The sequence below is a fragment of the Drosophila sulfurigaster genome, chromosome 2R, assembly GCF_023558435.1.
Source record: "Drosophila sulfurigaster albostrigata strain 15112-1811.04 chromosome 2R, ASM2355843v2, whole genome shotgun sequence".
NCBI classification, from domain to species: domain Eukaryota; kingdom Metazoa; phylum Arthropoda; class Insecta; order Diptera; family Drosophilidae; genus Drosophila; species Drosophila sulfurigaster.
In genome coordinates, this window is record NC_084882.1 from 31,116,104 (window position 1) to 31,141,247 (window position 25,144).

At 35.7% G+C, this 25,144-nt stretch overlaps 3 protein-coding genes across 3 annotated transcripts in view; 2 read left to right on the top strand and 1 right to left on the bottom strand.

Annotated features, from left to right (window-relative positions):
* Positions 1–25,144, bottom strand: part of LOC133837043 (serine-rich adhesin for platelets) — a 77,089-nt gene that overhangs the window by 18,207 nt on the left and 33,738 nt on the right. The window contains 5 exon segments of the mRNA XM_062267694.1: positions 17,956–18,073; positions 18,165–18,400; positions 18,642–18,768; positions 19,176–21,247; positions 21,307–21,428. Coding sequence (XP_062123678.1) covers positions 17,956–18,073; positions 18,165–18,400; positions 18,642–18,768; positions 19,176–21,247; positions 21,307–21,428 — 2,675 coding nt within the window.
* On the top strand, positions 1,059–1,867 carry LOC133839016 (uncharacterized). The gene is made up of 3 exons (XM_062270312.1): positions 1,059–1,240; positions 1,295–1,618; positions 1,682–1,867. Exons 1-3 carry the CDS (start codon positions 1,187–1,189, stop codon positions 1,832–1,834), a joined length of 531 nt encoding a protein of 176 aa, XP_062126296.1. The 5' UTR covers positions 1,059–1,186; the 3' UTR covers positions 1,835–1,867.
* Positions 2,210–2,860, top strand: LOC133839534 (uncharacterized). Its single transcript, XM_062271132.1, has 2 exons — positions 2,210–2,582; positions 2,646–2,860. Exons 1-2 carry the CDS (start codon positions 2,424–2,426, stop codon positions 2,796–2,798), a joined length of 312 nt encoding a protein of 103 aa, XP_062127116.1. The 5' UTR covers positions 2,210–2,423; the 3' UTR covers positions 2,799–2,860.

Here is a 25,144-nt window from a genome sequence, read left to right on the forward strand (position 1 = left end):
CTTGACATTTGTCGTTTCTTGAAGAAGGCACACCACCCCTTGCTTTACTTGTGTTTAAGATGTATAGCAAATTCTCCAATATGCGACACCCTTACCCCTATGAAGTAAGTAAAATATATACATGTATTTAAATACGTAATTTATTTTTCCAATCGAATAGGTAAATTGTATATAAGTGGACTTTATCTCGATTGGAAACATTTACAACATACGATACCAACAGTCGATTAGACTTGTTCTGGTTCTTTGGCAATAAGTCTAAGTAGAATACATAAATATATTTTGCTTTCACAGGAGATTTGTGGAAGCTTTTCGAACTGAAGCAAGCAAGAAAAATTTTATGAAATTGTTAACCGAATATATTTGTGTTTGTAGTAATTTAGTTACTAATTTGATCGCATTATCCAATATTATTTTTTCCACTCAATTGTCTTTAAAAATACAAACTCAAATTTAAAACATTTCTTTGCCAAATTCAATTCTTCCTTAAGAGCTTGTAGGCGTACTCAACGCATTATTACTTTAGCAGGAGCAAAATCGAAGAAGGATCTGATAGGAGATGCTCATCATGTGTGAGCTCAACGCTGAATTCATTGTGTTTGCACAAACAACAATGCATGTTGCACAAACCGCTGCTGGCATCTACCTCCACAAAGCAAACATTTTGGCAACGCTCGCATTTCGGCTCGTTTCCCAAAATTGCTCTCTCAGGCAGCAGCAGCACTTTAAGGTGCACAAACACCCACACCGACACACACACACACACAGATGCGAAAAGATTAACGGCAGAGTTCTGACTGTCAGCCAGAGTTAGCTTAATGCGTGGGAGGAAACGAGCTTGCAGTTTTGAATGGATAACACGGTGGGAGGCCAGGACAATGACAAACAAACAGCAGGACACAAAATTGAAGCACAACAAAGCACGGCCCGAGGAAAAATGCTAACATTTCTTCCAAAGACATCTGCGTGGTCGTATTCTCTTTGTGAGAATAAATATTTTGAACTTTGAACAAATTGCGCTACTCGAATATCCAAAAAGCAGAGCTAGTTTAGTTTACATACTTTTTCAATTGACAAACTCCAATTAAATGAGGCACCAATTATTGATTGGTTGCGGTCCATCAAATATCATTTGACAATAATAGATTTATGTATTTTGTTTATATTTTCAGCTCAACTTCACGCAATGCGCATCATCTTCCGAATTCTACTGCCTTTGCTGGCTTGTGTATTTTACAATGTGAGTACTTTTTGGTAAAGAAATAGACAACAACTTATGATTTCTATCTTTCAGGATGCTGTTACTTTCAAATTTACCAATTTTGTGTGTGTAAATAATGCCAAGTCTGTTCTTACTGTCGAGGAATGTCGTGTACGAGCTGTAAGTCGAAACAGAAATACTTTTAACTTGAACATAACACTGCTGCATCCAGTTAACTGGGCTCGAATTGATGGACAAATCTTTAAAAAGGGTGAAAGTCTTAAGTATCAGCCTTGGCTATACTCTGCATCAATTGATGGCTGTCGTTTTGTAAAGAAAGCCTATCATCCCGTAGCCAATATTGTCTATAAGTTGTTTAAGCCATTTTCTAATCTCAATCACACTTGTCCTTTTGAGGTTAGTATATAATTATTTTCTTTCACTTGATAAAGTACATCACAATTTGTATTCATATTTTAGGGTACGATTCTGTTAAGAGGATTTTATTTGAGGTGGGACGTATTGCCAAATGCGATACCTACTGGCGAGTATATGTTAAACATGAACTGGGTCTTTTCTAATACTTCATCATTGACAACAAATTCATATTATGAATTCAAAGAGGATGCCTAAGATTCTAAAATGCTTTTAATGAGAACAATAATAAAAGGAAACTGTCTAAAAATTAACAAATATGTATATATATTGTGGCAAAGACATCTACATATGTGATCGTATTCTCATTGTGCAAATATGTGTTGAGCTATTCCAATTTCCCTACTCGAATATCCAAATAGCAGTTAGTTTAGTTTACACACTTTCAAAATTAACAAACTCCAATTAAATAGAGCATCATTAATTGATCGTTTAAAGCTCATCAATTGTCAATTGGCCATTTGTAATGTCTTATTTTTATTATGTTTTCATACGTTAAGCTCAACGTCACGCAATGCGCATCACCTTTAGTATTATTTTGCCTTTGCTGGCTTGTGTATTACATAATGTGAGTACAATTTAGTATAGAGGTAGTCAACTACTTATTATTTCTATCTTTCAGGAAGCAGTTCTTTTCAAGTTCACCAATTTTGTATGTGAAAATAATGCTAAGTCTGTTCTTACTGTCGAGGAATGTCGCTTACGAGCTGTTAGTCGCGACAGAAATACTTTCAACTTGAACGTAACACTACTGCATCCAGTTAATTGGGCTCGAATTGATGGACAAATGTTTAAGAAGGGCGGAAGCCTTAGCTATCAGCCTTGGCTATACTCTGCATCAATTGATGGCTGTCGTTTTGTTAAGCGACCTTATCATCCCATTGCTCTTATTGTCTATAGGTTGTTTAAGCCGTTCTCCAATCTCAACCACACTTGTCCCTATGAGGTTAGTAAACAATTATTTTCTTTCACTTGTTAAAGTACATCACAATTCTTATTCATATTTTAGGGTTCGATTCTTGTAAAAGGATTTTATTTGAGGTGGAACATATTACCAAATGCAATACCAACTGGTGAATATATGTTAAGCATGAACTGGATCTTTTCTAATAATTCAACGTTGTTAACAAATGCATATTTTGTTTTCAAAGAGGATGCCTAAGATTCTTAAGTACTTTTAATGTGAATATAATATAAGAATACTGTTTAAAAATGAATATGCTAATATTGTGACAAGTACATTTGCGTTTTCGTATTCCCTTTGTGCGAATAACTGTGCTACTTATATATCTAAAAGCAGAGTTAGTCAAAATTGACAAACCCCAATTAAATGGTGCATCATTTAATGGTCGCTTGAAATTTATAAACTTTTGATTGACCATTTATAAAGTCTTATTTTCATTCTGTGGTCATACGTTAAGCTCAACGTGACGCGATGCGCATAAGTTACAGTATTCTACTGCCTTTACTGGCTTGTGTATTATATAATGTGAGTAATGTTTATTTAGAAAAATGGCGTTTTATTTTTTTGTACTTTTCAGGAAGCTGTTGTTTTCAAGTTCACCAATTTTGTTTGCGAAAACCACGCAGAAACTCTTCTTGTTATCGAGGAGTGTCGGCTGCGAGCAGTTAGCCGCGAAAAGAATGTTTTCAACTTTAATGTAACACTACTGCATTCAATTAACTCTGGTCGCATAGATTGGCAGATCTTTAAAAAGACCGCTGGCCTTAGCTACCAACCTTGGCTATACCATTCATCAGTTGATGGCTGTCGTTTTGTTAACCGGCCTTATAACCCTATTGCTATTATAGTCTATAGGTTATTTAAACAGTTCTCCAACCTCAACCACTCTTGCCCCTATGAGGAAAGTCTTTATTTTTATTTTCATTTGTTAAACAACAATATTCACAACTCTTATTCTTTCTACAGGGCTCGGTTTATTTAAAAGGATTTTATTTAAGATTCAACATGTTGCCACATGCCATACCGACTGGCGATTATATGTTAGGCCTGACTTGGGTCTTTTCCAATACTTCAAAGTTGATAACCAATGCATATTTTGCATTTCAAGAGGATTTCTAGAGTTTGTATGGTCAATGGTTTATTGTAATATCTTAATCGAGAGCGGACCAAGGAATAACTATGACATTAATATAATGTACCAAAGACGTGTGCGTCTGCCAATTCGTTTGTGAGAATAAAAATTTTGAGCTTTTCAAATTGCGCTTTTAAAATTTTGATTACAGGGTCAAAATTGACTAACTCCAATTAAGTGTGACATCATTAGCTCAATCAAAATGCATATTTTGCATTTCAAGAGTAATTCCTTGAGATCTTATCATATGTGCTGTTATTGTGGACAATAGTTTATTATAATATAATGATATTCATACGTAATTGCGAGGATACGAGGAAAAATTGTGACAAAAACATGTGCAAATAAATTTGTTGAGCTATTAAAATTACGGGTTTAAAATACTTATTCAAAGAAAGAAATGTAAATATAATATAAGAATACTGTTTAAAAATGAATTTGCTAATATTTTGACCAGTACATTTGCGTGTTAGTATTCTCTTTGTGCGAATAAATTTAGCATTTGAAATTGTGTTAAATATTCAAAAGCAGAGTTAGTCAAAATTGACAAACTACAATTAAACGGTGCATCATTTATTGATCGCTTGAAATGTATAAACTTTTGATTGGCCATTTATAAAATATTAATTTCCATTCTGTGGTCATACGTTAAGCTCAACGTGACGCGATGCGCATAAGTTACAGTATTCTACTGCCTTTGCTGGCTGTGCTGGTGTTATATAATGTGAGTAATATTTATTTTATAGAAAAATGGCGTTTTATTATTTTGGACTTTTCAGGAAGCTGTTGTTTTCAAGTTCACCAATTTTGTTTGCGAAAACCACGCAGAAACTCTTCTTGTTATCGAGGAGTGTCGGCTGCGAGCAGTTAGCCGCGAAAAGAATGTTTTCAACTTTAATGTAACACTACTGCATTCAATTAACTCTGGTCGCATAGATTGGCAGATCTTTAAAAAGAGCGAAAGCCTTAGCTACCAACCTTGGCTATACCATTCATCAGTTGATGGCTGTCGTTTTGTTAACCGGCCTTATAACCCTATTGCTATTATAGTCTATAGGTTATTTAAACAGTTCTCCAACCTCAACCACTCTTGCCCCTATGAGGAAAGTCTTTATTTTTATTTTCATTTGTTAAACAACAATATTCACAACTCTTATTCTTTCTACAGGGCTCGGTTTATTTAAAAGGATTTTATTTAAGATTCAACATGTTGCCACATGCCATACCGACTGGCGATTATATGTTAGGCCTGACTTGGGTCTTTTCCAATACTTCAAAGTTGATAACCAATGCATATTTTGCATTTCAAGAGGATTATTAGTGTTTTAATATACTTTTATTGTGGTCAATGGTTTATTATAATATCATAATTGAGCATGGTGAGGAATAATTCTGACATTAATATAATGTACCAAATATTCGTTTCGTTTGTGGAATAAATATTTTCAGCTTTTCGAATTGCGCTTTTCGAATTTCGATTACAGAGTTAAAATTGACTAACTTCAATAAGTGCGACATCATTAGCTCAATCAAAATGTATATTTTGCTTTTCAAGAGGATACTTAGAGTTCTTATGTGCTGTTAATGTGGACAATAGTTTATTATAATATAATGATATTTGTACGTAATTGCGAGGACACGAGGAAAAATTCGAAAATTGTGCCCAAAACGTGTGCGAATAAATTATTAGAGCTAATAAACCTACGGGTTTAAAATACTTATTCAAAGAAAGAAATGTGAATATAAAATGTGAATATAATATAAGAATACTGCTTAAAAATGAATGTGTTCATATTGTGACAAGTACATTTGTGTGTTCGTATTCTCTTTGTGCGAATAAATATTTTTAGTTTTGGAAATTGTGCTACTTAGATATCCAAAAGCAGAGTTAGTCAAAATTGACAAACTCCAATTAAATGGTGCATCATTTATTGATCGCTTGAAACTAATAAGTTTTTGGTTGGCTATTTATCAAGTTTTAATTTCCATTCTGTGGTCATACGTTAAGCTCAACGTGACGCGATGCGCATAAGTTACAGTATTCTACTGCCTTTGCTGGCTGTGCTGGTGTTATATAATGTGAGTAATGTTTATTTCATAGAAAAATGTCGTTTTATTTTTTTGTACTTTTCAGGAAGCTGTTGTTTTCAAGTTCACCAATTTTGTTTGCGTAAATCACGCAGAAACCGATCTTGTTGTAGAGGAGTGTGGGCTTCGAGCAGTTAGTCGCGAAAAGAATACTTTTAACTTTAATGCAACTCTACTGCATTCACTTAACTCTTGTCGCATAGATTGGCAGGTCTTTAAGAAGAGCGAAAGCCTTAGCTACCAACCTTGGCTCTACCATTCATCAGTTGATGGCTGTCGTTTTGTTAAGCGGCCTTACAATCCTGTTGGTATTATCATCTATAGGTTATTTAAACAGTTCTCCAACCTCAACCACTCTTGCCCCTATGAGGAAAGTCTTAAGTTTTTTTTTTTTTCATTTGTTAAACAACAATATTCACAACTCTTATTCATTCCACAGGGCTCGGTTTATTTAAAAGAATTTTATTTAAGATTCAACATGTTACCACATGCCATGCCGACTGGCGAGTATTTGTTAGGCCTGACTTGGGTCTTTTCCAATACTTCAAAGTTGATAACCAATGCATATTTTGCATTTCAAGAGGACTAATAGTGTTTTAATATACTTTTATTGTGGTCAATGGTTTATTATAATATTATAATTGAGCACGGTGAGGAATAATTCTGACATTAATATAATGTACCAAATACGTGTGCGGCTGTCAATTCGTTTGTGGGAATAAATATTTTCAGCTTTTCAAATTGTAGTTTTCGAATTTCGATTACAGAATGAAAATTGACTAACTCCAATTAAGTGTGACTTCATTAACTTTATCAAAATGTATACTTTGCATTTCAAGAGGATTCCTAGAGATTTTATGTCCTGTTATTGTGGACAATAGTTTATTATAATATAATGATATTCATACGTAATTGCGAGGATACGAGGAAAAATGCGAAAAAAGTGCCAACGTGTGCGAATAAATTGGTTGAGCTATTAAAATTACGGGTTTAAAATACTTATTCAAATAATAGAGTATTTCGATTACATGATGAAAATTGACAAACCTTAATAAAATGCGGCATCATTAGCTTAATAAAAATTGCCGCACATTCGAATGACATAGTGCCAATATTTTATAATGGCCTATCTTCATTATTTGTTCAGATTTGAAGCCTAAAGCATCGTTATGCACATGGGCCTAAATATTTTACTGGCATCACTGGCCTTTCTATTTTATAATGTGAGTACTGTATGTTATTTACTATAAACACATTAAATAACTAAAATACTATTTAGATAAAAATAAGTAATAGTTATTTCTCCTTCACAGGAAGCTGTTATGTTCAAGTTTACCAATTTCGTTTGCGAAAATCACGCACAAGTTGATCTTGTTGTAGAGGAGTGCCGGCTTCGAGCAGTTAGTCGCGAGAAGAATACTTTCAACTTAAATTTAACTCTACTGCATTCAATGAACTATGGTCGCATAGATTGGCAGATCTTTAAAAAGGGCGAAAGCCTTAGCTACCAACCTTGGCTCTACTCTTCATCAATTGATGGATGTCGTTTTGTTAAGCGGCCTTATAACCCTATTGCTATTATAGTCTATAGGTTATTTAAACAGTTCTCGAACCTTAACCACTCCTGTCCCTATGAGGTGAGTACTCCATTATTTTCTTTTATTTCGTACACAACAATATTCACAACTCTTATTCATCCCACAGGGCTCGATTATTTTAAAAGGATTTTATTTGAGATTCAACATGTTGCCACATGCTATACCGACTGGCGATTATTTGTTAAGCATGACTTGGGTCTTTTCCAATGCTTCAAGGTTGATAACCAATGCATATTTTGCATTTCAAGAGGATTCCTAGTGTTCAAATGTGCTTTTATTGTAGTGAATGGTTTATTATTATTAATATTGTGACAAATGCGTGTGTCGATTACGGGGTCAAAATTGACTAACTCCAATTAAGTGCGATATCATTAGCTCAATTAAAATTAAAGCCCATGCAAATGTCATATGATCAATAATACGTTTATAATGTCTTCTTTTCATTAAGCGTTCATATTTTACGTGATGCATATCGCCTTCAGCATTCTACTGCCAACGTTGGCTTTTCTATTTTATAATGTAAGTATTATATGGGTACGGAATTTGTCCCGTGCGAGAAAATAACATAAACTGAAACAATTTTGAAAATAAGAAAAGTTTATTTTTATAGCTCTAGATAAGTACTTTAATTAGAGCTAAGAATAGTTTTGGAATTTGTTTTCTGTTTTGTTTTCTGTTGTGATAATTGCAAAAATTAACCAAATCGTTCGCAAAACCAAAAAAATTAACGAAATTATATATTTTATCGGAAAACAGATCAAGTTTCTAAAATCAATCTTAGCTCTAAATATAGTGATTATCTAAAGCTTTAAGAATAACATTCACTTATTTTTAAAATTGTTTCAGTTTATGTTATTTTCACTGCAGTGGACTGTAAAAAGTCTCGCCATGGAATTATCCATATTTTAAAACAGTTTTGATATAAACCTTATCATTTCTGCCTCACAGGAAGCTGTTGTTTTTAAGTTCACCAACTTTGTTTGTGAAAATCACGCGGAAACCTTTCTTATTGTTGAGGAGTGTCGCCTACGCGCTGTTAGCCGCAACAAAAATACTTTTAATTTAAATCTAACTCTATTGCAACCACTTAACTATGGGATTATTGAAGGGCAGATCTTTCAAAAGGGCGAAAGCCTTGGATACAAGCCCTGGCTCTACACTGCAACAATTGATGGATGTCGTTTTGCAAAGCGACCTTACAATCCTATTGCTATTATCGTCTATAGGTTATTTAAGCCTTTCTCAAACCTCAACCACACTTGTCCCTATGACGTAAGTATTGAATGGTTTACATATTTGTTCTATTAACTTTTTATTTGAATTCGTAGGGTTCGATTATTATAAAGGGTTTTTACTTGAAATGGACTATATTACCACATGCGATACCAACAGGCGAATATTTGTTATCTTTGAGCTGGAACTTTTCCAATACTTCAAAGCTAATAACAAATGCATATTTTGCATTTCAAGAGGATACTTAGAGTTCTTATGTGCTGTTATTGTGGACAATAGTTTATTATAATATAATGATATTCATACGTAATTGCGAGGGCACGAGGAAAAATTGTGCCAACGTGTGTGAATAAATTATTTGAGCTATTAAAACTACGGGTTTAAAATACATATTCAAATAGTAGAGTATTTCGATTACATGGTGAAAATAGACAAACTTCACTCAAATGCGACATCATTAGCGCAGGTAAAATTGCCGCACATTCGAATGACATAGTGCCAATAGTTTATAATGGCGTATCTTCATTATTTGTTCAGATTTAAAGTCAAACACTACGTTATGCGCATCGGTCTAAATATTTTACTACCATCGCTGGCTTTTCTATTTTATAATGTGAGTACTGTATGCTATTTAGATACATTAAATAACTATAATGTTGTTTATATAAATATAATTAAGAGTTATTTCTGCCTCATAGGAAGCTGTTATGTTCAAGTTTACCAATTTCGTTTGCGAAAATCAAGCTAAAGCCGATCTAACTGTCGAGGAATGTCGGCTTCGAGCAGTTAGCCGTACTAAAAATACTTTTAATTTAAATTTAACTCTACTGCATCCAGTTAACTATGTTATTATTGAAGGTCAGATCTTTCAAAAAGGCGAAAGCCTTGGATACAAGCCCTGGCTTTACACTGCATCAATTGATGGATGTCGTTTTGCAAAGCGACCTTATAATCCTGTTGCTATTATCGTCTATAGGTTATTTAAGCCGTTCTCCAATCTCAACCACACTTGCCCGTTTGAGGTGAGTATAATATGTACAATTATTTATTTTTTTTTTTATCATTTTATGTTTTTTTTTATTTCTTTTTTTTATTGTAGAATTCGATTATTATAAAGGGATTTTACTTGAAATGGACCACTTTACCACATGCTATACCAACTGGGCAATATTTGTTAACCATGAGTTGGATCCTTTCCAATACTTCAAAGCTAATAACAAATGCATATTTTGCATTTCAAGAGGATACTTAGAGTTGATATGTGCTGTTATTGTGGACAATAGTTTATTATAATATAATAATACTCATACGTAATTGCGAGGACACGAGGAAAAATGCGAAAAGTGTGCCAACGTGTGCGAATAAATTATTTGAGGTATTAAAACTACGGGTTTAAAATAATTATTCAAATAGTAGAGATAAACTTCACACAAATGCGGCATCATTAGTGCAGTCAAAATTGCCGCACATCCAAATGACATTTTATAATAGCTTTTCTTCATTATTTGTTCAGATTTTAAGCCCAAAGCTTCGTTATGCATATCGGCCTAAATATTTTACTGCCGTCGCTGGCTTTTCTATTTTATAATGTGAGTACTGTATGCTATTACTTCGATATATTAAATAACTAAAATGCTATTTAGATAAATATAATTAAGAGTTATTTCTGCCTCATAGGAAGCGGTTGTATTCAAGTTCACCAATTTCGTTTGCGAAAATCACGCAGAAACACTTCTTGTTGTCGAGGAGTGTCGGCTACGAGCAGTTAGCCGTACTAAAAATACTTTTAATATGAATTTAACTCTACTGCATCCAATTAACTATGTTATTATTGAAGGGCAGCTCTTTCAAAAGGGCCAAAGCCTTGGATACAAGCCCTGGCTCTACTCTGCATCAATTGATGGATGTCGTTTTGTAAAGCGACCTTATAATCCAGTTGCTATTATCGTCTATAGATTATTCAAGCCTTTCTCCAACGTCAACCACTCTTGTCCCTTTGAGGTGAGTATATGTACAATTTTTTTTTTTTATTATTTTATAAACAATGGTTTTTTGATTTCTTCTAATTATCGTAGAATTCAATTATTCTAAAGGGATTTTACTTGAAATTTTCCGCTTTACCACATGCTATACCAACTGGGCAATATTTGTTAAAATTGACTTGGATCCTTTCCAATACTTCAAAAATAATGTTAAATGCCTACTTTGAATTCCAAGAGGATGCCTAATGTTCAAAAGTAACACAAGTGCATATTTTATAATGGAGTGTGGAGTGGAGTTCATTCATAATATTTACTAATGATTTTTTTTAATTTTGATTGAAAGTTAATGATTTAAAGAGTGAAGCAATTTTAATTCACTTGCATCACTCAAGGTTATCTCATCACAGTGCGCATCAAGACATTAATTGCACTGCACTTCTTTCTGATATAAGCAATGTAAATATTCAAACAATAAGAAATTATACTATATAAATTTAATTATAATGTGATTCTTACTTCTAGGAAGATATCGTCTTTAAGTTCAGAAACAAATGAAGTACAATGAATTTTACTAATGTGTGGACAACTAATTATCATAATAAAATGATATTTATTGGTATTACATTATTATATATTATTTAAGTATTCTAGTAAACGAGTAATGATTTTTTAATTTTGATTGAAAATTAATGGTTTTTTATTTGTATAGAGTGAAACAATTTTAGTTCCCTTTCATCACTCATCACAATGCGCATCAACCTATTATTTGTACTCCAACTGCTTTCGGAAATAACCAACAATGTAAATATATATTATAATCCAAGCGATCAACACGAAATAAATTAAACATATCTGTGACTCTAATTTCTAGGAAGCTATCGTCTTTAAATTCACAAATTTTGTATGCGAAAACTTTAATAAATCGCGAATTTTAATTAACGAATGTCGTTTGCGTGCTGTAAGTCGTAACAAAACTGATTTAAATTTCAACGCAACGATTTTACATCCTGCTAATGATGTTATTGTTGAAGGACAATTCTTTAAAAAGGCAAATGGTTACAAGCCATGGCTCTACAAGGATCGCATTGATTGCTGCAAATTTATGAGTAAGGCGTACAATCCTCTGGCAATTCTCGTATTCAGAACGTTCCAGAACTACACGAATATTAATCATCGTTGTCCCTATATGGTAAGTATTTCAATTATTTATTTTTCTAATATCATAAATAACATTTGTTCTATTTTAGGGCATAGTTTATGCTAAAGGAGTTAATCTTGATTTTAGTATGCTACCACACGCTATTCCCAACGGGAGATTATCTATTGTATATCACGTGGTTTTATGAAAAGCGAAAGACTGTTATTACAAAAATATACTTTATGTTCGTAGAAGATTTGTAAATCTCGTTATGTAATGTTAAGATCAGTAGTAAATCCCCCAATAAAGGTCACGTATTTATTTTCTTGTAATTAACTTTTTATGTTGTTAACTGAAAATGTTTAAATGCCTGTAACAATCAACATCGCTCAAAAATTGATTAATTTCGATAGGCTGATCGACTGTTCAGTATACTAGTATAAATATAACAATTTTGTACTGTTTCTCATTGTATTATATTTATACCCGCTACCCATTGAGTAGAAGGGAAATGTATGTAACAGATAGAACGAGGCATCTCCGACCCTATAAAGTATATATATTCTCGATCAGCGTCAACAGCCGAGACGAGTCGAGTACACTCGACTGTAGCTTTCTTACTTGTTTTTAGCTAATATAGGGTATATATGTTTATATATCTAAAATAATAATGGACAATTTTCCTAATGAATACATCATAATTAGTAAATGTTTTGAACCAAATCGATTGTTATAAAGTCATTAATAATAGCGCTTCATTTTATTAAAAGTTGACACTTAAAGTTAAACGTTACGCGATGCGGATCAACTATAAAATTATACTGGCATCGCTGGCCTTATTTTACTTTAGTGTATGTATTAGAATAATTTTATTTTTAATACAAAACATTTCGCAATCCTTAATTATTTCTATTCGCAGGAAGCAGTAATATTTAAATTTTCAAATTTCGTGTGTCAAAATTACGCAAAAACACATCTTGCTATAGAAGAGTGTCGTTTAAGGGCAATTAGTCGTGAGAGAAATACTATGAATCTGAATATTACGCTGCTCCAAACGATTTATCATTGTCGTGTTGATGGACAGATATTTAAAAAAAAAACGACAACCTGATTTATAAGCCCTGGCTCTATAATTTCAAAGTGGATATGTGCCGCTTCTTAAAGCGTCCTAATTCACCGGTACTTATGCCTATATTTAATTTATTTAAAGAGTTCTCCAATTTTAATCATACTTGCCCATACAGCGTGAGTATTGCATTCATTTGAGCATATCATTTATGAAAATTCTATTCCGTGTCGTAGGATTCAGTGATTTTAAAAGGATTTTATTTGAGATGGAAAAAAATTACCATTAAATGTCATTCCAACAGGCGATTATTTGTTGAACATGTCTTGGTTGTTTACAGAGAGTTCATTATTTGTAACAAGAGTGTATTTTACATTTAAAGAAGATTGATAATGATCTGAAATACTATATTATTCATCATCAATAAATATATAAACTTAATAAAATATGTGAATAAATGTAATTTGATTGAAAAATAAATGTATTTCAAAGATTTCAGCAATTTTATTCTTTTTTGAGTCTGATTGACCTTTTGACTCATTTCTTTAACAGGGTAAAAATATTAAATATTGCCACGCTATTGTTATTTCATAAACGACAAAAAAAAACTCATTGAAACGTAACAAAGATTTATCAATTGGCGATTATTGTTTTATTGAAATTCATATCTATGGCGATATCGTCCATAATTATTTGAAGGATATTTAAGATAAATTTAGATTTGCCTATCATATTATTATAAATAGTATAACTGGACAAATGCTCAATAAATACAGTATCATTACTACATATTTTGAACCAAATCGAACATTATTATAAATTTCAATAAATGGTAATTTTGTTGACTGTTCATATTTGAATACAACGCGATGGTTCGCATCGTAAAAGTTCTACTCTCGTCGCTAGCATTTTTGTGCTTTAATGTAAGAAGTAGTTGATCATTTTGTATATAAAAGGTTTAGCAAATTTTTTTTTTGCAGGAAGCGGTAATTTTCAAGTTCACAAATTTGGTGTGTGAGAATCAAGCAAAAACTTGGATTATTATAGAAGAGTGTCGCATACGTGCAGTTAATCGCGAAGTAAATACAATGAATATGAATTTTACGCTGCTTCGTCCGATTTCTTATTGTCGCATTGAAGGCCAGATCTTTAACAAGATTACAAGTCTTGCCTATCATCCGTGGCTCGTGCCTACTACAATAGATGCGTGCCGCTTTATGAAACATCCATATAATCCAATTGCATTAATCATCTTTAAATTATTCAAGGAATTCACCAATCTAAACCATACTTGTCCATATACGGTGAGTACTATTTAAATTCATTAGAACGGCCTTTCAAAATTTAACTCCTTTTCTTAGGGATCGATTATATTCAAGGAATTTTATTTAAGATGGAATAAATTACCGCATGCAATTCCAACAGGGGATTATTTATTAAACATGTCTTGGTATCTTTCAAACACTTCAAGAATATTAACAAGATCATATTTTTCATTTAAGGAGGATTTGTAATTTCAGACCTAATAAATTTTAACTTATATAATTAAGTAGTTTCGGAGCAAACTTAACTCTATTAATGAGTGTGCTACGAAGCTAATTGACCTTTCAACTGAAAGGATAAACATTTAAAAAGAGGCAATGGTTTTTTATTGGTCAAACGACAAAAATAGCTCATTGAACCGCATCAACGATTTGTTGATTTGCAATTCTAGTTTCATTCATAGTAGTTGGATTAAGTTTAAAGCAAAAAGCTTCCGCTCGGTGCTTTGATTTATTTTAAAATAAATAACATATGAAACTGAAGAAACACTAAATACCGAATCATTTTATATTTATTTGAATATCTAAAATATCTGCATCGAATTCACATTTTATTACGCTTAATTGCACTTTTGACTCAATCATCTAATCAGCTGGTACAAATACACAAAAGTATTACAAAATTGGTGACATTTCCTAATAAAAACAGCTTCATTAGTTCATATTTTGAAGCACAACGATTGCTACAGTGCCAATAATTTGTCGACTTTATTAACTCTATAATTTTTAAGCACAACGTTATGTTTAAAATTCTGTTCCCACTGTTAGCATTTTTATGCTTTAATGTAAGTATTGTTTCATTTATCTTTTACTAACATTTTAACAAATAAAATATTGTGCCTTAGGAAGCCACTATTTTCAAGTTTACGAATTATGTGTGTGAAAATAACGCAAAAACTGTGCTTGTTCTGCAAGAATGTCAAATACGAGCAATAAGTCGCGATAAGAATGCTTTGAATTTGAATCTGACTTTGATTAAACCGGTCACATATTGTCGTCTTGATGCACAGACCTTTAAAAAAAGCGACAGTCTTAGTTACCAGCCGTGGCTCTTCACTTTCTCAATTGAGACGTGTCGCTTTGTAAAGCGACCCAATCACCCGGTTGCTATTATTATATATAGGCTATTTAAAGACTTCTCCAATTTGAATCATTCATGTCCATATAAGGTGAGCACTATTTTTATTTTTTTTTGTATATATCATAATTTATTTTCCCTGCTATAGGATTCGATTATAGTAAAAGGATTCCATTTGAGATCGTCCATATTACCAAATCCCTTTCCAACAGGCGACTATTTGTTAAACATGACTTGGAACTTTTCAAACAGTTCAAATCTGGTAACAAAAGCATATTTTACATTTAGAGAGGGTTAAACTTATAAAGTATCTAATAAAAATTAATGTTTATAGCTATATTTGTATGCAATCAATATTTGCCATAAAATTTTCAATATATTTCTTCTGATAAGAAATGTTGCATACTTTTATGAATCGCTCAAAATTGTATCAACACCTATAAAGTGCTTCCTTTTGTGAAAGCTATGAACATTACCAATTATGCAAATTATATGAGATACCCGCTACCCATTTTCAATACAGGCAAAATATTGCGGTATTATTTTCAAAATATACCGAAAATATTAAAAACTACTAAAAAAATATACCAAATGGTATGTTTGGTATATCGATACAGGACACCATTCAAAATATACCATAGACGACCAGATTGTCGGCCAAAACAACTAAGAGCCCTAGTAAGTAGGTGTTTTTGCCCATACAAAAGTATATCTTTAATAACTTCCACAATTTGTATTTTTATAAGTACTATAGTAATTATTGTATATACCAAAATCTGATCGCAACCAAATTTTCAGGAATCATAACTACTATAATTATAGTATATACCAAAATTCGCAACTCTAGCTTTAAAATTACGCTTGTTTTTCGATTTTTTTGATTTTCGGGGGCGGAAGTGGGCGTGGCAAAAATTTGAAACAAACTTGGTCTGCGTGCAAACATAACAAATGCTGTCGAAAAAAAAATTATAGCTTTATCTCTTATAGTCTCTGAGATCCAGTGTTTCATACGGACAGACACACAGACGGACAGACGGACAGGCTATATCGTCTCGGCTGTTGACGCTGATCAAGAATATACATACTTTACAGGGTCGGAGATACCTCGTTCTACCTGTTACATACATTTCCTGCCGGCACAAAGTTATAATACCCTTCTACCCTGAGGGTAGCGGGTATAAACACTCACTAAATACAGAATCATTTCGTATTTATTTGAATATTAAAAACATCAGCATCGAATTCAAATTTTATTACGCTTAATTGCACTTTTGACTCAATCATCTAATCAGCTGGTACAAATACATGAAAATATTACAAAACTGGTAAGCATGGCTATTAAAAACAACTTCATTAGTTCATATTTTGAAGCACAACGATTGCTACAGTGCCAATAATTTGTTCACTTTATTAACTCTATAATTTTTGAAGCACAACGTTATGTTTAAAATTCTGTTCCCGCTGTTGGCATTTTTATGCTTCAATGTAAGTATTGTTTCATTTCTCTTTTACTAACATTTTAACAAATAAAATATTGTGCCTTAGGAAGCCACTATTTTCAAGTTTACGAATTTTGTGTGTGAAAATTATGCAACAAGTGTTCTTGTTCTGCAAGAATGTCACATACGAGCAATTAGTCGCGAAAAGAATACTATGAATTTGAATCTGACTGTGATTAAACCGATTACATATTGTCGTGTTGATGCACAAGTTTTGAAAAAAAGCGACAGTCTTAGTTACCAGCCGTGGCTCTATACTTTCGGAATTGAGACGTGTCGCTTTTTGAAGCGACCTTATCACCCAGTTGCTATTATTATCTACAGGCTATTGAAAGAGTTCTCCAATCTTAATCATACATGTCCATATAAGGTGAGTACGACTTTTCTTTTTTCTTTATATATCATAATTTATTTTTCCCGCTATAGGATTCGATTATATTAAAAGGATTCCATTTGAGATCGTCCATATTACCACATGCCATTCCAACAGGCGATTATTTGTTGAACTTGACTTGGAACTTTCCAAACAGTTCACATCTACTAACAAAAGCATATTTTACATTTAGAGAGGGTTAAAGTTATAAAGTATCTACTAAAAATTAGTGTTTATAGCTATATTTGTATGCAATAAATATTTCCTATAAAATTTTCAATATATTTCTTCTGATAAACATGTTGCATACTTTTAGGCATCTCTCAAAATTGTAGCAACACCTATAAAGTGCTTCGCTTTGTGAAAGCTATGAACAATACTAATTATGCAAATTACATTAGCAAATAAGCGAATAATGATTTTCTCTCAATTAACTAAAGGATCGCTAATGTATTTTAGGCTTTGCTGCCCACAAACAAAAGAAAAAAGGCTGTGCAACTTGATTTTTTAAGCCTTCAAAGAACTTGGCTCCAACTAAATGGAATGTACTTGGGGCCAATGGCCGGTGAATGTAAAATGGGGGAAGCCAATGATGACCCACTTCAACTGGAAGTTGTGGACCCCTAACTACACAACAACCTGAGGTCTAATTAATTTTTGTGCGAAATTAGAGAAAAAAGCGAAACCCTTGCGGAAAGGGCCAGGTTAGATACACAGGTACAGGTCACCGTCACCACAAGTAATTATGCCCCAGCCACCACATTACATACACACAAATTCATACAAACTACATAACGACAGTTAGATAGAGAAGATACAAGCCAAGAGATGGCAATTAGCACTCACCTTCTTCGGCTGCCTTTTCCTTCTCCTTGCGTCGTTGTAGCACAACCTTCTTGAAGACAACGGCCGCAGCTTCCACTGCATTCTGTATCTCCTGCTCACCCAATGTGCTGGTGTGCTGCTAAAGAGAAACGGGGCAACAACAATTGTGACATGAACTTATTGTGTGTGTCTAACAGATGAACGGGGGGAAACGTGGAACAAACGCTTACCGTTGCGGTGCCTCCAATGTCATTGGCTTCATTGTTGTCAGAGGACTTGGGGGATTTGTCGCCGGTTGTTGCTGCTCCTTGTTGCTGTTGTTGCTCTGATCCCGCCTCCGGCTGTTCGTTGCCTGCGGGGACTGTGGTGGTAACAGGAATGGGCGTTTTTTTCAAGCGATTGGATAAATCAGAGTTCTGGTGCTTAAGCAGTTCATGGAAGGAGTAGTGATGCTGTGGTACTCTACCTGCATATCAACGTTAATGCATTTGGCGGTTGGTTGGTTGGTGGGGGCGTAGGAATTTTGTTTTTTTTTCGGGGGAGGGAGTGGAAATGGTGCGATATTTTAATAAATCGGGTGATAGCAAACTCTAAACTACAAACTAAGCATATTATTTCGCTACGGGTTTCTAACGCTGCTGCGTGGGTGCAAAAAGCAACTACAGCTACGAGAAAATCGCAAGCTACTCTTGGCGCTAAGCACTTACCTTCCTCGCCGCGACTGTTGCGACGACGTGCCTGCGGCAATTTGGAGGCGCCACCGCGCGTCTTATCCAGTATATCGGCCAGAGGGCGTGGACTGGGTATCTTTGAGGTCTCCGTTTTCTTAGGAGGCTGCAGAAAAAGCAAGATTTCAATAATTGAGTTAGGTATATAAACTTGAACATGAGATATGTAGTCCTCTTTTTTAGAGGAAGCAAAGACAAAGACATTAGGAATGTTTAAAACGAACTCAACTACAGCTTAAAAGATTTAGTTTACATTTTAATAACTTTCAAGTTGAAGACCTTATCATTTAACATGCAGTTTTGTTTATGTGAGTTGAAATTCCAATACTCAGCTCTAAATTTAGAACTCTTGTTCTGATTTGCAAATATATGAATATAACGAACTCAAATTTGAAAACCAAACAAGAGGTGGGTTAAACACAAAAGTGTGTTGACAACAAATTTGGTAGCTCTAACTATTCTAATCTCAAAAATACACATATAAAATTACGCTTTCAATTCCCAACTACATACCGTTGATTCTTTTTCTGGATGCGAAAATGAGCGTCTTGTGACAGGTTTGGGCGCAGTCTTAGCACCCGAGTCCTCGGACACCGAACGCATCTGCTCGGGCTTTCGTCGATCCGCATTGCTCTCCGTAGGCACATTGGCCGCGTTGCTTGCTGCGGTTGTAACAGGAGCTGCAGCTGCCTCAGCACTCGCTGGCTGTGCGTATTCCTCCTGTGGCATGGGCAGCTCTCGCGACTGACGACGTCGCATGCGATTGTGCATCAGAGGTGTACGTGGCAACGCTGCGCCACTGTGCATGCCATGACCCGCCGGGTTGCCCATGTCACCGTAGTAACTTGGCTGTGTGGGCGCCATGTAGCTATTGTCGGCGCCTTGCAACATGTTCTCGGCACTGTAGATGGGTCGCTGATGCGTCTGCTTGTAGCTGGGATCATCGGAGCCATCGTTGTAGATGATGCGCGGTTCACTGCTGAAGCCCGCATTATAATTCTTCTCATACTGCACTTCGTCCGATTCGAGGAAGCTCGTGACGCTGTTGCCAAAGTAATCGACATACTCGGGTTGATTCTCCAGCTCTTCACTGACATCGGGAAACTGATTGAACTGCTGCTTGGCCTCGCCAAATGTGCGCGAGCCATGCTCCTGCTCCTTGAGGCAATCCTGACGCACCAAGCGACTGGGCGAGCGACTCGACGAACGCTGCGTGGTGGGAATCTCTGGCAACAATCGTCGACTCTCCACATGAGTTTTATTCGAATTCGAATACTCCTCATTGCTGTGGCTGCGTACCTTGATCATCTTCGAGTGCGGATCGCGTGAGTGATGAATATTCACACTCTGACTGCTTGAATACTGTTCGCCAGCGCCGCTTGCAACGCTGCCACCGCTGCCCAAATCGGTGGCACCCACAGTCGGGACATTCTGTTGCGAGAGAAACTGTCGCGGATTCTGCACGCTGGGAAACAAAAAGTTTTGTTTTGTGCGCGGCGAAATGGGCATAAATTTGCCAGGCGGCGTTTGATGCACAGTCAACGTGTTGCCGCTGTTGAATGCCTCCGGGTTGGGCAACGTTTGTTGGCGCGTAAATTCCGGCGAACGACGAAACTGTGGCGATGTCTGACGTTTTGGCGGCGACGTGGGCAACAGCTTGACATGCTGATCAGGATTGGGCAACGTGGCCTGACGCATCATCCGCGGCTTTCCAAACGATTGTGTGTAGTCCATCTCATCGCTGGCCATGCTCGATTGCTGCGAATCATAGTTTAGTGGCGGTGCTGGCTGTGGCTGTGTGGCAGCCGCCACTGTGGCAATGGCCGAGGCGGATTGTGTGGTCGGCACGGGTAAATTGACGGTGCTGGGTAGCAGTTTGGTGCGATGATAGTTGCTCGGCGGCTCGGGGAATGAGGTTTGCCGTGTGAACGGCGGATAGCGTTGCTGCTCGCCGGGCGAACGTTCCGGCGAGCGGCTATAGACGCGATTCGGTGAGGTGGACATATAAATGCTAGGCGGTGGCTGGCATGGATTTGCCGGCAGCGTCGATTGTCGTCGCACCTGCAGCCGATGACTGTGCGTGGGCGGCGTCACCGGTGCCTCTTGTATTTGGATCTGAGTGTAATTGTCACAGTCGGGCGCTGTGTTCATGTGGATGATGTCGTCGCTGTTGTAGGCGCTCGGATACAGCGGACTCTTCTGCAGCTGATGCGGCGAAGTGGGCGCTGTCAGATTAGCTGAATTATAATTGGCCAAATTGGCACCACTGCCGCTGATATTCGGATCGTTATTCAATGTGCTGGGCAACGTGGATTGACGCAACACACGACGACCAAGGTGCCACTTGCTGCCGCTCACGGGCGTGGCACTGCCGCTGTTGTAGTTGATGATGTGCGTTTGTCGCGGCTGTGGCGGCTGCGCCTGATGTTGCAGCTGCTGTTGTTGCAGCTGCGAGTGTAACGGATATTGATGCAATGTGGGATAACTGCCTGCTGATTGTGCTTCGATCAAATGCTGTTGCTGTGGATACAAATTATCAGCAACTGGTTGCTGCGCATTCGGATTATTCGGATCGTCCTCGGGATCTGCAAGCAAACATACACATTACATAGTCTTTGAAGGTAATTGGATTGCAGCCACTCACTTGATATGGTCCAGGAGCGTCGTATACTTTTGCGCAGCACGTCGCTGGTGCTCAGATGATCCACTGCCTCGCAGGACGCATAGGCCTCCTTGAGCCATTCACCGCTGGCTGCTTGTAGTTCCCTGCAAGAGCAACAACAAGACCATTGCCATTTGAGAAACCATAAAACATCGGTTAACATTGTTCGCAGTGAGCATAAATAATTGTACGTCTGCCCATGACAGCAACAGCCAGCAGACTGAATGTCTTCGCTGACTTGACTGAGTGTGTTGTTGTGCACAACAATGGCACAACAACAAATTGGCTGGAAAAACAAACAGCAAACAAGCAAGAAAAGCCAACGCACAGAGAGCGCGCTGAAGTAATGACTATAACTGACTGAATGGAGGCGTCGAATGTTGCTGCTGCTGCTGCTGCTGTCGTTGCTGTTGCTGTTGAGGGGTGCAGCAGACTGTCAGGCTGCCGAGTTTATGAACAAAATTCCAATCAAGCAAACAGCAGCAGCAAACAGGCAACAGCTATCAATATATTCTCTTGTATTTGGCAACAAACACGCCTTCAACATTGAGCATTGAGCATGGGAAGTCTCTCATCAAGCAGCTGCAAGCGTTTGGCCTGCGTTGACAGCTGGCTGCCAATTGGGAGGCGTCACATCTGCTGACACCTGTGGGCGACACGACACTTTTCCCCACCCTTCTACCCTCTCTCTATCTATCACTGTTTTGCACCGCGTCTTGGCAAATTCTCAGCACGCAATATGGGCCACCCACCCGACTCGGAAGATTCCAAAATTAACATACTAGTTACCCTGCAGCTGCTGTTGCCGTTGCTTCGGCTGCTTCAGCTTCAGCTGCTGTTGCGTTGGCCAACATTTAATTAGTCCAGAGTCTGTGTCTGGCCTTGCTCATTTTACTTTTTTTTTTACGACTAATTTCGGGGCTTGGCAATTAACACTGAACTCTCGGAGCGTGTGGGTCGCCAGACACAGCAGCATCATCACCAAACAGCTTCAGCTTCGGCTTCAACACTTCAGCACAACAAATTTCTACATTACTTGTACTTTTGCCTTTTGCCAAATGCTGATCTCATGCAACAGGGCGTATGTGTAATCACTATTTGCTCACCTAACTAGTTGCAAATGGAGTTAAATAACAAAACTATTCAATCAGAGAGCAACTTGAGTTTGTTTTTTTTTGGAATAAAGCACAAATTGATTTTTCTGGCAAACGGGGCGTATGAGGTTAAGTATTTGCTTACCTCAACCATTTTCAAATTTCCCCATTAATTATGTAATGGGGAACAAATCAACTAGAAGATGTTCTCAAATTCTTTTACAAATTCAATTTTAGTGAAATTATAAAGAATAATCATAGTCCATAAGTGACAGGCTTTAAGTTCGTATTGAGAGATGACGGTTCGTATACTTAATATTTTTTATATTGTGTAAAAAAGAATATTTGTCAAAGAGATTAAGCACTAAAAAACGTTCGCCCGTAAACATAATATAAATTCTCGAATCTTGAACATATTGGAAGAACAACATGACGTATGCGTAATTTCAAGTTAATCACTTGAAGATAAAATCTTTTAACTTTAATAGTAACATAAGTTCTTTAATGTATTTAAATATATTATAAAAAATATCTTCCTTTAAAAAGATTTAAAACTGACTTTGATATAATATTTTAGCAAATTTTACTTTACTAATTTTATTTTATTTTCTTAGCTGCACTTTAATTAGAAAACCCTATCTTGATTAAACCAAAACGCAATTGCTGAAATACTCGAATTTTTCTTTGAGCTTTCACTTCGCTCTTTGCTTAAAGGGCAAACTTCATGAACATGAGCTTATTTTATTTAAATATTCCCCGCAGCCAGACAGTTGTGACATTGTCCTTGAACTGGAGAATTTTTTAATCTCTGCTTGCAAGCGCTGTGCTTTAACTCTGAATCCGAGCTCATATTCCAAACACTGTGTGACAAAGAGATAGAAAAGCCAGCTAGCTACCGAGTGTAGGGTTGCCAAGTGCGTGCGTTGATAAAATAACGTGAAATATGAAAATGTTAATGCGCAGTTTTGCTCTTAGAGCAAAAATAAAGAAGCTGAATTTCAATTTTATGTAACACAGCACAAAGCAAAATATTCCGCACAAAATGTAATTTATTTGCAACGGTTGCAAATTTCAAATTGCATTTTAAATGTTATTTAGCTTTTCAATATTTGTGTGTGTCTGTGTGTGTGTGCGGCATGCAACAAAAGCCGGAACAATTACAAAACTGTCCGAAAACTGTCAGTTATTTGCGCACAAAATGAAAGTGAATAACTCTTGAAATATTCAAAACATTTGACGGCTACATTTGCGACATTCGTCCACAGCAAAAATGGCACTCAAAATGCTGCTCATCAAATATGCAACACTTCTGTTGGCAGCCAACGTTAAGGTCATCGGATGCCTGCTGCGCTTTTTGTGATCTGATCCCAAATGCAATACGTCGCAAAATTTCCACTCAGGTGACAGTTTTTGGAGGTTTGCACACAGTACGCAAAACACAAAACTCAAACTAGATTGCAACAAAGAAAAATTGCTGCGTTTGCATTGTAAAGTAGTAATCGTAGTTCTAAAAAACAAAAAAAAACGCTGCAATACAAGTATGTTCAACAGACAAAGTTTGCGAAGCACACATTTTATTCAACACCCTTTTGCTACTTACAATATAACACTATATCTATCAACAGTGCAAATGAAAAACGTTTTTCGATCAGACTGCATTGAGTTTGCAACTTGATTAAGGACAAATTTGCAACACAACACAAAAAATGAGGGGACAAAAACAATTGAATTTGTTTGAATTTGTATGCTGCTTGTTAACTTTGTCAGCTCCCTGCGCAGTGAAAGCCAGCACCCCAAGGGGTTGTCTATTATCATTACTATTATTATTCAGTTCTGCTCTGAGTTTCACTTTCGATTCAATTATACAAACATGTGTAAAAACATTCAATTGCTAATTATAAATGCAAATATATTTAATAATATGTGTGTACACCACATACGCTGCTGTTTTAATAGTATATATTATAACATTTATTTGCATTCACTGTTTTGCTAGTAAATTAGCTTCGCCATTTGGGTAATTGAACTGACATTCGTAGTCATTAATGACTGTATTATTTTAAGACATATACGTATATCGTGACTTTTAAAATCTATTGTTATTTTTTCGCCAAAGTTTACACATTTAAAACTTCAGCCTTAAATTCTTGAATTTTGTTTAATAAAGTATATTTCAAAAGTAGTATAACAATATTTATTATTTGGAGTTGTTAAAATAAGCTCATTAACCAAGTTTGGTGCTAAAAAGAAGAGTGTTTTAGTATTAAGTAGACCTCAAAAAATTTACTGTAATTATTATCTGGATGTCTGTCAGAAAGTTTCTTGAATTGAATAACTACATTTATCATAAAAAGCAAGAATTCGTGTTTTTTTTACTCGCAATAACTACTAGAGTCTATATGAGTACTGAAAATTTGCAATCATTAAGAAAATTAAAAGGTTATTAAAATTATAATGTTAAGGTTGAATTTCGAGTCTATTTTCAGACTTTGGTATATTTTTAATGCTGTAGTATGTTGGTATACCATGTATATATTCCGAATATATTCAGTATTTTTATGGTATATTCATTTTCTATTTCTTTACAACAATGTCGTCTATGGTATATTTTGAATCCTGTAGTATGCTGGTATATTTCAGCCCTCGAACTATTTTGCAGTATCTTATTAATATATATTTAAGAAAGTATTTAAGGTATTGGTATCACCCACAAACATTACATTGAG

Coding starts and splice junctions, on each gene's coding strand:
- LOC133839534 (XM_062271132.1), top strand. CDS start 2,424: ATGTTTAAGAAGGGCGGAAGCCTTAGCTATCAGCCTTGGCTATACTCT. Junction 2,583..2,645: donor ACCACACTTGTCCCTATGAG/GTTAGTAAACAA, acceptor TTCATATTTTAG/GGTTCGATTCTTGTAAAAGG.
- LOC133839016 (XM_062270312.1), top strand. CDS start 1,187: ATGCGCATCATCTTCCGAATTCTACTGCCTTTGCTGGCTTGTGTATTT. Junction 1,241..1,294: donor TGGCTTGTGTATTTTACAAT/GTGAGTACTTTT, acceptor TCTATCTTTCAG/GATGCTGTTACTTTCAAATT. Junction 1,619..1,681: donor ATCACACTTGTCCTTTTGAG/GTTAGTATATAA, acceptor TTCATATTTTAG/GGTACGATTCTGTTAAGAGG.